This window comes from Ips typographus, linkage group LG3 (genome assembly GCF_016097725.1).
Source record: "Ips typographus isolate SLU linkage group LG3, UJ_Ityp_2.0, whole genome shotgun sequence".
NCBI classification, from domain to species: Eukaryota; Metazoa; Arthropoda; class Insecta; order Coleoptera; family Curculionidae; genus Ips; species Ips typographus.
The window spans coordinates 11,227,808-11,240,689 of NC_138424.1; the positions used below are offsets into that span (position 1 = coordinate 11,227,808).

Here is a 12,882-nt window from a genome sequence, read left to right on the forward strand (position 1 = left end):
GCATTACGCGATGATCTCCATCTAATATACTCTGATAAAGGAAGAAATGTAAACAAAATCAATTTTTACCAGCATTAGAGCGATAGTTTGTGGCCGTTCTTAAAACTGTGCGCTTTTTTTACAACTGTGCGTAAAGAGGTTCATTATGTAACGGAATAGCTATTTACACTGAGGTCGTAGGTAAATGTCTTTACTTTCTATACACTCTTACAAAATAGAACAACAACACTCTTAAAAAATAATATTTTTGGTCCCTTGACCATCCAAAAAATATGGCAAATTTTGGTAAAAACTTAATAAGTGCCATTTTCCGATTTTCCTGAGCTTATTCTAATTTTCTGAGAGCTCTCAATGGCCGCTTCCCACTATTTGGAACATAACCCAAATTTTGTTAGGTATCTAGTGTGTTTAATATAACTTGGACCTTCATGTGTTGGTATACAAAAACGGAAGCAAACTGCTTGATAAAACCAAACTAAACATCTTTTCGGTAAGATATTTGCTGTAGCCAATACGAACACATGGAAACTCAGCACTAATCGCGGCTTAACTTTTTTTTCAAACATGTATGAAAAAAAACATCCGTTGACTGATTAAGGAAACGCGCAACTAAGTACCACCTATTCTAAGATCAGAGAGCCAACTTTTTAAATCACCTCGTCGTCCCGGGCATAATTAAAAACAACTTTTTAATTGGATATCTTAATGAGAATCTTGATTAACTAGTTGAGGAACAACTGCCCATTTGCGAGGATGCAAAAATAATATTGCACTTAATAATTTATACGACGGTCGTACTGCTCGTCAACTAACGAACGTACTGCCGCTGATGACGCGTGATAATGAATGATGTATTGCCGATGTTTAAGTTTTTGTACATATTTGACGGTTTAGTGCCGCTTTTAAACTGTAAATAGAATATTAATCCACTGTTATCAGTTTAAGGAAATAATTGAGATTTTGATGCTCTTGTAAGGCTTTGATTGCCTTTTTGAGACTGGGTTTCAATTTATATTAGTACTAAATTGATTTAGGGGTAAAATCCGCGAGTTAATGTCTTTGGGATATCAAGTAGCGATTAAGCAAGAAGCGTCATTACAAGAGTGATAAACAATACACTTTTAATATGATGTTATGTATAATAACTTATAACAAGTAATTTTAATACGAAACTTACTTTTGGTTCATTTCGATTATTGAACCTGTCAATGCCAGTCATCCAATGGAACTAGATGTCGAAATGTTCAGACAGTGTAAAAAAAATGTTTTCCACCAATTTTCGAGAAATTTTTATAAAACATGTCGGACCACTCGAAAGGCTAAAGAATCGATTAGAACAACAAAATGTTTCTTACTATTTTGTAACTTTTCAATTTCATTTCCAAACTGCAGTTTTTTACCATAAATATTTCTAAAGGTTGTTTAGAGTGTGTACATGATCCCAATTATAGCCTACAACGTTTTTAGAACTTGAAAATTCTACAATTCGTTTTTCCTGCTATGGGTTGTATATGTAGAATACGTGTGACCCTAACCACACAAAGTTTTTATATTTAGATGTTGAAAAAACGAAAATGTTGGGTTTTTCTTCTGCAATCGGTTTTAGTCATTTTAAGGCATTGCAATAGTTTTTTTTTGTTGGACACTCAGACATTGCAGAGTTGCAGATTTTTTGTAAATAACGTCATACTTAATGCTTTTTCCGTTTTTTTTTTTAGATTAGTGCTTTTTATTTTTATACAAGGTATTTGCCAAAGTGATCTAAAATATTTCATAAAATGAGTCTTGTCGATTTTATAACGGAAATCTTGAATACATTTCTTGGCTTAATAAGAAGTTCTTCAAAATACAGAGTATTAAAATAGTGTAATTTTCTTTGTTTCACTTAAATTACTTCTGGTGTAGGTAAGTTGATTTTAAAAAGCCGATTTTTAGTTTTGACGAATTGGATAAGCACAAATTTTGGTCCCTACAACAAGTACGACCCTGCTCTAATGTAAATTTCTTATTAATCATTGTTAAATTTTCTTTAAAAAGTGTCTCTGGTAATTTTTGCAGAAATCATTCCCTTTTCAGAATAATAATGAATTTAAACTTGACACTATTAGCTATAGACGAGAAAATTTTTACGACAAAAGGAATATTCTTTGTTTTCATTCATATTTTACTTTACCAGGTAAATTACAATTTCTGTGTTTCTGACAGTTTAAATATTAACACCGCTTTTCTCCCTGACTGTACTAAATTTTGTAGTGTTTTTTGATGTTATTGGTTAGGAAATTTAATGAGGATTCTAAAAAGGGGATTAAACAGTTATTTTCTTACTCCAAGTGGGTTTTACCAAATTTTGTAGTATTTTTCAGGTTATTGGATAGAAACTTAAATGGAGATTCCAAAAACGTGCTTAAAACTGTAATTTTCCCCTTGTAAGTGGGTTTGACAAGCAATTTTGTTCTGACTATCAAACTGTGCTCAAAAGTCGCAAAAATTAGGGTTTAGATAAGTTTTTTTCAGTATTCAATACAACGTGTTTCCGAGATTTTTGATAGTTATTTTGACAGTGGTCACGTGACTGTCTATCTAAATTATCCTCCAAAAACCACGTGATATCTAATACTAATGTCAAAACTGTGAAACAAGTCATGTTTCTGAGATTTATGACAGTTATTTTGACAATTATTAGTAAATTACTGGTAAATTATAAATTGTTTAAATAATAATATCTCTAGATTTGCGTCATTTCTCTCATCTCAAAAACATATTATTTATCATAATTTAAACACGAGATAATAAAGAAAAGTGCCAAAAAGTTGAAAATGCTACTTGTTCATAAAAAAGTTATAAGATTGGAACTTATTTGGTACAAAAATCACATTGTCAGAAAAGTATTACTTCCTTTATTTTATTATTGATAAATCAAAATCTCTAAAACAATAAATAACAAATCAAAACAGCTCTTCATTCAGTCTTTCAGGATTGTCAGGTGACCTATGGTTAAGAAAACATTTTTCCATATGAAATACTTTGCTGTCATTTAGTTTCCTACATCATTATTGGATAGGAAATTAAATGAGGATTCTAAAAATGTGATTAAAACAGTCATTTTCTTACTCCAAGTGTCCTTTCAAACTGTGTTTCTGGCAGTTTAAATTTTAATACCGCTTCTCTCCCTGACTGTACCAAATTTTGTAGTATTTTTTCAGGTTATTGGATAGAAACTTTAATGGAGATTCCAAAAACGTGCTTAAAACTGTAATTTTTTCCACTGTAAGTGGGTAATTAATTTTTTCCACTGTAGTGGGTAAGCAATTTTGTTCTGACTATCAAACTGTGTTCAAAAGTCGCAAAAATTAGGGTTTAGATAAGTTTTTCCAATTGCGCTATACGCAGCAGAATCCTGGACCTTAAAAGCCACAGACATCGCCAAGTTGGATGCGTTGGAGAAGACTACTGAGGATTCCCTGGACAGACCGCAGAACTAACGTATCCACACTCGAAGAACTTAACATCCAAGTCAGATTGTCAACTAAAATCAAACAACTGATTCTCAAGTATTTTGGACATGTCAGCAGCAGGAAAAATGACAATCTCGAAAAACTTATGGTCCAAGGTAAGGTAGAGGGAACCCAACCTAGAGGACGTTCTCCAAAACGATGGCTGGACCAGATGAAGCAGTTTACAGGAAAATCTTTCCAAGACAACATTAGAAGAACGTCAGATAGAGAGGAATGGAGGGAAACTGCTAAAAACACAACATGAGACTAACATAGGATCACGACGCTTCAAACATGAAGCTAACGACTAGAGAGAGAGAGATAAGTTTTTCAGTATTCAATACAAAATGTGTTTCCGAGATTTTTGATAGTTATTTTGACAGTGGTCACGTGACTGTCTATCTAAATTATCCTCCAAAAACCACGTGATATCTAATACTAATGTCAAAACTGTGAAACAAGTCATGTTTCTGAGATTTATGACAGTTATTTTGACAATTATTAGTAAATTACTGGTAAATTATAAATTGTTTAAATAATAATATCTCTAGATTTGCGTCATTTCTCTCATCTCAAAAACATATTATTTATCATAATTTAAACACGAGATAATAAAGAAAAGTGCCAAAAAGTTGAAAATGCTACTTGTTCATAAAAAAGTTATAAGATTGGAACTTATTTGGTACAAAAATCACATTGTCAGAAAAGTATTACTTCCTTTATTTTATTATTGCTAAATCAAAATCTCTAAAACAATAAATAACAAATCAAAACAGCTCTTCATTCAGTCTTTCAGGATTGTCAGGTGACCTATGGTTAAGAAAACATTTTTCCATATGAAATACTTTGCTGTCATTTAGTTTCCTACATCATTATTGGATAGGAAATTAAATGAGGATTCTAAAAATATGATTAAAACAGTCATTTTCTTACTCCAAGCGTCCTTTCAAACTGTGTTTCTGGCAGTTTAAATTTTAATACCGCTTCTCTCCCTGACTGTACCAAATTTTGTAGTATTTTTTCAGGTTATTGGATAGAAACTTTAATGGAGATTCCAAAAACGTGCTTAAAACTGTAATTTTCCCACTGTAAGTGGGTTTGACAAGCAATTTTGTTCTATCAAACTGTGTTCAAAAGTCACAAAAATTAGGGTTTAGATAAGTTTTTCCAATTGCGCTATACGCAGCAAAATCCTGGACCTTAAAAGCCACAGACAGTTGGATGCGTTTGAGATGTGGGTCTGGAGAAGACTACTGAGGATTCCCTGGACCGACCACAGAACTAACGTATCCATACTCGAAGAACTTAACATCCAAATCAGATTGTCAACTAAAAACAACTGATTCTCAAGTATTTTGGACATGTCAGCAGGAAGAAAGATGACAATCTCGAAAAACTTATGGTCCAAGGTAAGGTAGAGGGAACCCGACCTAGAGGACGTTCTCCAAAATGATGGCTGGACCAGATGAAGCAGTTTACAGGAAAATCTTTCCAAGACAACATTAGAAGAACGTCAGATAGAGAGGAATGGAGGGAAACTGCTAAAAACACAATATGAGACTAACATAGGATCACGACGCTTCAAACATGAAGCTAACGACTAGAGAGAGAGAGATAAGTTTTTCAGTATTCAATACAAAATGTGTTTCCGAGATTTTTGATAGTTATTTTGACAGTGGTCACGTGACTGTCTATCTAAATTATCCAAAAACCACGTGACATCTGTGACTAATGTTAAAACTGTAAAACATAGATTTCTTACCGTTTTCGAAACAAGTCGTGTTTCTGAGATTATGACAGTTATTTTGACAATTATTAGTAAATTACGGATTGTTTGAATAATAATATCTTCAGATTTGCGTCATTACTCTTATCTCTAAAACATATTATTTGTCATAATTTAAACACGAGATAATAAAGAAAAGTTCCAAAAACCTGAAAATGCAATTTTTTTAGAAAAGGCTACTTGTTCATAAAATGTTTATGATATAGATAGGAGGTAAGATGGTAGGATGGTAGGAAGATAGGATGACCCAATAATGTAATACAAAAGGTACATGTTTTGAATAACATTTTTAATTTGACAGATTTCTCACATTCTAATTTTTACATATACAACTTTTAATTACACGACATAGAATGTAGAAAAAGAAAGAGAACATAATAATAGATGATATCTGAAGGCAAAATTGTTTTCTCTTTAAATATTTTGTTATCTTAATGTAAAGTCAACATATGCAGTATTTGTAAGTTTGTGATTGGTCAAAATAGCAGCTTTCAACTTTTTCTTGACCAATTACGAACTACGTAAATACTGCACATGTGGACTTACTATGAAATTTGCTTTTAATTTCGGTTTTATGTTTTTTTTGTAGTTTATCCAATTCTTTGATTCAAAAAACTTTTTATTTAAGAACGGACCTTTGTCACAAGTTTAGTTAGACAGGTAAAATGAAGCAATTTCCTTTATATAGTAAAATCCATAATTATTTAAAAAAGCAGGTTGACAAAAACAAAATGTCAGTATACAAGTGAGTTCTCACAAGTTTATAATAAACAAGAAAACATGAAAAAAACAGTTTAGATCTGTCTGCAAAAAAAGGATCGATTTCACCGTCGATTACCCGCCGAAAGCAGTACCGAACTACTGAAAAGAACTAAAAAAAAGAAGGCCTAACGAATTGTTAAACGCATATGAGCAAAGACCCGGCACAAATCTCGTTTTCCTATTCTTTCATGGTTCGAAATGTTTCTACTTCTTTTATTGCGAAGAATAAAACGACAATCGTAGGTACACAAAGAATCTTCCTACTGTTAAGTCCGTTTCGGCACTCGAGCACGCAGTAGCCAGTTTCTTTCATTCCCATTGTCCAGGAGACAATGCCGTTTAGAGTTTGAGAGGTAAATTTGGCAAAACTAAACCCATAATGGGACTGATACGTGAAGAATACTGGAATCGGCGGAGCAGAAGGGTCTTAATTGGGCTTTGCCAAAGGGTAACGGTACTTTCGAGAACGATTTGTGCAAGAATTCAAGCTATGATGTAATTATGATGCTGGTATCCTTTGCTGCATAATATGCTTCCTTGGAAGCCATCAGATTCCTTGAATACTGTCGCGAAACTATTTTGCAGAATAACCGAAATGATCAGTTTTCATTGCAGTAAATTAGGTCCAATGTATCGCTTACCAGTTTAATGGAAACACATGTTTTGGAAAATAATAGACGTAAAAGTTTTTCACGCACGCATGGTTACCAACACCACAGAATGGTGTTTTCCCAGTGTTGCCGACATGAAACTGAACGGCGGTATAACCTCAAATTGCCGGTAATTGCACCAGGAGACAATAACGATGCGAGAAACCGTGACCGTGAATTTTGACTGGACATAATCTTATGGTAGTTTTTTTCTAACAGTGCCAATCATACGTTAGTAGCTATTTATTTTAACGTTTTGTTGACGCTTTCATGCGAGACTATTTAACAGTGGCGGTGCATCTACTTCACCTAAAAAAGGAAACAATAGTTTTCAAGTGTCCGAAATATGAAATTTAATGTTAAATAAGTTAAGCTTTGCAACAATAAATATGTTATATTTGTATGAAAAGTATTGTTAAAATACAAATTTATCGGGGGTAATATCCCTAGTGCATTTAATTTTTCCGGAAAAATTCGGAAAAACGAGTTTCTAAGTAATTTGTTTTAATAAATAGCATGAGCGAGAGTGGTTTTAAAAATCATCCGAGTCGAAGACGTGTTGCTACGAGGAGTGTGAAATTTTTTCGAATTTTTTTCCGGAAAAAACTGCTGACAGCTAAGTTGACAGTTGTTAAGTGATTTTTCCACTTAAAATTTACATTTTTTATACTAATTCTTGATAGCGATTGGTCAAAATTGATAGGAAGGAAATAATCATATTTATTTGTAAACTGTTGATGACGTTTGTGAGATAGGGAGAAAAGAAATACACTATGATTATGGTAGGAAAGAAAAAGTAATAAAAAAGTAGAAAAATGTATAAAATTTTCTTTAATTATTATATGTTCATTCTGATTTCTACATAAGCATATTATGAAAAAATAAACCCAGTTCCCAGTTGGAATAAAGTAATATAACGAAACTTCTAATTTCTGAGGTGTACTGGTTGTCGAAGATCAAAGAAGATAATTTTAATATAATTTCTATCAAATTTCAGATTCTTTGCAATGTTTTTGCAATTAGAATAAAACTAATAAGAGTCTTGAACCCTTGAAGAAGTAATTCTAATATCAATTTTCTCGTTTTACCGTCGTTTTGAAACATGCTAAGACAATATGTTTTTACTGGAAAAAAATGCAACAAAACACTGCTACAAATAGAGGAGGACTTTAAAAACAACGACACCAAAAGCATACAGGCAAATAAATATATTCAAGAACGGTTACCAGTAAAGCACTAGCCTATGCCGAGATGAGACAGGACAAATTATCGGAATCGAACCAGAAATACAAGGGAGGTGGAAACAATATTTGGAGGAACTCCTAAACCCAAGCAGCAACCAGAATCCAACCAACAAAGACCAGAGAGCACTCGAACTCACAGCAGACGAACGAGAGGAGAACAACGATCCCCCAACTGAAGAAGAGGTAAGAAAAGCAATCCTTTAAAGAACAACAAATCACTAGGTATGGATAACATTCCGTCAGAATTAATAAAATATGGAAGACCACAACTAGCGAAAGCGGTAACAGACCTAATCAAAGAAATATGGAGAACCGAAAAAATGCCGAACGAATGGAGAACCAACATCATCTGTCCAATCCACAAAAAAGGAGACAAGCTAGAATGTAAAAATTATAGGAAAATACCTCTACTAAACACAACATATAAAGTCTTCAGAACCATCCTCCGAAACAAACTAGAACTACTAGCCGAAAACATCATTGGTGAATACCAAGCGGGTTTTAGATCAGGAAGATCGGCCACAGACCAATTATGCGCAGTAAAACAAGTTTTGGAGAAATGCTGGGAATATCACATTGATGTGTATCAACTCTACGTGGATTTCAGACAGGCATACGACAGCATAGACAGAGAAAAGCTCTACGGCATCATGCTAGACTTTAACATATCACGAAAATTATTAAGGCTAACAAGACTAACAATGGAGAACTCTAAAAACCGGGTGAAGATACAAGGAAACCTAATAGAAAGGAGGGAGATGGATGAGATGGACTCGCCTCAATGCTTTTTAATCTAGCATTAGAATACGCAGTATGGAAAACCACGGTAGACACCAACGCGTCGCTGCTACACAAATCCACCCAACTAGCAGGATATGCAGATGACATAAACATACTTGGAAGAAACCTAACATCAATGAAAGAAACCTACATACAACTAGAAGGCGCGACTGAAGAAGTGGGCCTAAAAGTGCATGAAGATAAGACCAAAGTATTTATACAGACCAGAAGCAATAGGAGGAGAGGCCAGAACATGACCATAGGCGACCAAAACTTTGAGGTGGTCAATGACTTTACCTACCTAGGCTGTAACATATCCAGCAAACGGGACGAGATGAAGGAGATCCAACGAAGAATCAGTAATGCCAATAAAGTATACTACCACATTTCGGCCATAATCAGATTAGGGAATGTCCACAGGAAAACAAAATTGATACTTTATAAAACAATAATACGCCCAGTGTTATGCTATGGAAGCGAGACCTGGACGCTCTCACAAAAAGCGGAAACAATGGTGAACGCATTCAAAAAAAAAACGCAGAATATATGGACCGGTCCAAGAAAACGAACAGTGGAGAATAAGATACAACCACGAGATCTACCAGCTCTTCCCAGAAGCAGACCTGGCAACAACAATAAGATTACAAAGACTTAAATGGGCCGGGCATTTGCAGAGGATGGAAGAGTCAAGAGTAGTCAAGAGGATTTTCAACCAAAAACTGGAAGGTAAAAGACCGGTTGGAAGACCAGGACCGAGATGGGCACACAAAATCCAAGGGGACACTCGATCGATGCTCGGAACTCCAAACTGGAGAAAGGCGGTGGAGGACAGAGATGGCTGGAGGAAGAAAATAGAGGAGGCTAAGGCCCGATTTAGGCTGTAGCGCCATTGGATGGATGGAAAAAAATTTACACTACTACTAGTACTACTACTGTGATATACTACACACTATGTTGTTATTTTTGATCATTCTTAGAATTTTCATTTTTGCAGTTTTTTGGAAATGTCCTCTTTTTACGTCATAAGAAGCTTCTATGGATTGTATTGTATAGAGTAAGTGTGGGTACAATAAAATTTTACAAAATTTTAATTTCCACCCAGTTTTTAGAATTTGAAAAATTTTAAAAAACAACTAACAATAAAAATGTTGGATTTTTTCGTCGTTGTGTTACGCAAAGTTGTGGTTTTCGACCATTTTTGGCAATAAATTAGTTACACTAACCCTAAAAAAGCTGAACAAGAACGCTTTGATAACCAAATTTTAACTCAAAATTTGTACTTTAATTTTCATATTGCTTTGGTTTGACAGCTGTCACATAAGCGTATCAGTCAAATCCCGTCTAATAAAGCTGTAAAATGCTGTTTGTAATGATATTGTACCCATGATCCAAAATTCAACTTAAGCTACTTTATACGTCTATAATGGAAGTTTTGACAGCTGTGTTACGATTGTCTATTCAAAATAAGGTTTGATACCTGTCACATATACTTCATCTGTTAAAACCCCGCTCATGGAGCTATAAAGTGAAATTTGTATGATTATCTTGTTACTACTTTTTTGCGCCACAGAAATACACCTTAGAGGTTTATGGTTGCAGATTTGACAGTTGTGAAGTATTGTTCTATTCAAGACGGTGGTTTGACAGCTGCCACATAAAGCGTATCAGTCAAAACCCGGCACATAGAGCTATAAAGTGCTGTTTGTAATGATACTTTACTACCACTTCATCAAAATTCAACTTAAGCTAGTTTATACTTCTATAATGGAATTTTTGACAGCTGTTTTACGATTGTCTATTCAAAATGTAGTTTGACAGCAGTCACATATACTGCATCTGTTAAAACCCCGCTCAGGGAGCTATAAAGTAAAATTTGTATGATTATCTTGTTACTACTTTTTTGCGCCACAGAAATACACCTTAGAGGTTTATGGTTGCAGATTTGACAGTTGTGAAGTATTGTCCTGTTCAAGACAGAGGTTTAACAGCTGTCATATAAAGCGTATCAGCCAAAATCCAACTCATAGAGCTATAAAGTGACGTGTATATTTTGTTACCATTTTTGTGTGTGTGTGTGTACGATAGCTGCACATATATTCCATAGGCATTCTATAGCTGCTTAAAGAAAAACACTTAAACATGAAAATCCATCGAGAGGTAAAATAATAAACAAAAGAAACTTATCGGTCACAAAAAGTAAATATGTGTAAATTAAGTTTTATTTATTTTTGTAAATATTGCTGTTAATTTTTGTTCTCTATGTAATGTAACATGGGCACAAACACCAATTGGTCGATAGCCTATTCTTTGAGAATAAATATTGTTTATATATAAATAAAAATTTCTATGAAACTATTTAATATATTAATATTTAAATCAAAATAATGTTGGTGATTGAAAGAATTGTCTAAGTTGAGAATAATCCATTATGAAAAATGTTGTCCGGTATGAACACTATCTCTCCTAAATCAGAATAAAGTATGGCAGCCAACACATAGTATACCCTTACACTAAAGAATAATGGCGAACTTATATTAAAAGAATATATCGAATGTCACGTAATTTGTTCCGATTTGGCATCTGGGTTTCTTTTGTCCCATCTTTTGTAGGTGGGACCGGGGGGTTGACATGACAAACCATTCCCAGGACGTAATTATTGATAAAACCACACAAACAAAGTGGTTAACCAAAAATTGTATAGTTTCATTGTGTTAAAAAATCGGGGGTGGACAAACTGTTTCTATATGCCCTCCAGTAACTCGATACTACCGATCAGTCGATTAATTGAACAAATGCGGGATCTCTCTGAAACACCAGGCTACTGTAACTGGCTCGTTAGCGGTAAGTTACGTAACGTAGCCCGATTCCCAGAACGAAAAAAACCACGATTTCCTATTGTTTCCCATTTCCAAGCATAATTGCCCGGTAAAATAATGTAAAATGGCGCGTAGGTAGCCATAATTTTATCAATAGAACCACACAGAGCGGCGTGATTTTACATATATGGCGTTCAAATGGAACAATATGTTTTCAGCGGGATAAATAACAGCGCCGATACGATCTTAAACGCTATTTTCGTGTTTATACGTTCAGATTTCGTGTTATACCCACGTAAGCGAAATTTATTTCGTTCTAACGGCTTTGAAGAGGAGATGAAATGCGAACGATACTGCTTGAATCATGCCCCGGATTGATGCAGAATAATTCCCATGCTATGGTTCTTGGAACCATTACATAAATCACCGCAATTTTCCTGTAGTGCAACGCGATGGCAAAGATCATGCGACAAATTATGGTTTTAAAAGAGTCGAGGTTACAAATCAAAATCAAAAATGAGAGAAAGTGTCAAAGTGTTAATTATTAGACAGTTGGGGGTAAGCCTAAGGGATAACCCATATAGAACGAGGAAATTAGAAAAAGAACAAAAATCGACGATGTTCGAAGCACATCGCACGGCAGAAATGGCGTTGGGTGGGGCACGACAACACAATGACAGATGTACAAGACGTATAGAACAGTGGCGTCCAAGGCAACATAAAAGAAGTGCTAGTCGTCCACAGAAACGAAGGATCGACGATATAAAAGAGATAGCGGGAAGGAAATGGCACCAGATGGCAATAAACCGATCCAAATGGAAGCAGCAAGGGGAGGCCTATGTCCAGGAGTGGATGCAAAAAGAAGAAGAGTCAAATTTATACTTAAATTTGAGTGTGGACACATATTTAATGAAACAACAGTCTTTTGTTAGGTCTCTTCTCTACAAGCAGTTCTTCTGAGATATCTGAAAATTTTTTTGAGGATAAAAACTTAACTCTTCATATAATTTTTATTAGGTAGTCATTGCAATCAATGCAATATCATAATCAGAAATATAAAATGATTTAAATGATGCAATTCACTCTCTTCAAAAAGCTTGATTCAAAGCCTCCCAATATGCCATTATTCTGTCATTCTCTTCTGAATAATTTTGCATTATTAATTCTCTATACATAAAGCAACATCACATCTTTCATGCAAAAAAAAATTAAAAAGTGGGCGAGTACTACAGATTTTTCACATCAGCCCATAAATCCACCACTATAGAGTGTAAACCGTATATCGCTACCATTTAGAAACAATGAACTTGCCTTCACAGGGTTGCCAGATGCAAATTTAAATTATCTTGG

The 12,882-nt window shown here is 34.4% G+C and overlaps 1 protein-coding gene across 1 annotated transcript; it reads left to right on the forward strand.

Moving 5' to 3' along the window:
- The first annotated feature begins 12,048 nt into the window (after positions 1–12,048).
- On the forward strand, positions 12,049–12,492 carry LOC145726014 (uncharacterized). Its single transcript, XM_081974944.1, has one exon. It carries the CDS (start codon positions 12,049–12,051, stop codon positions 12,490–12,492), a length of 444 nt encoding a protein of 147 aa, XP_081831070.1.
- The last annotated feature ends 390 nt before the right edge of the window (positions 12,493–12,882 follow it).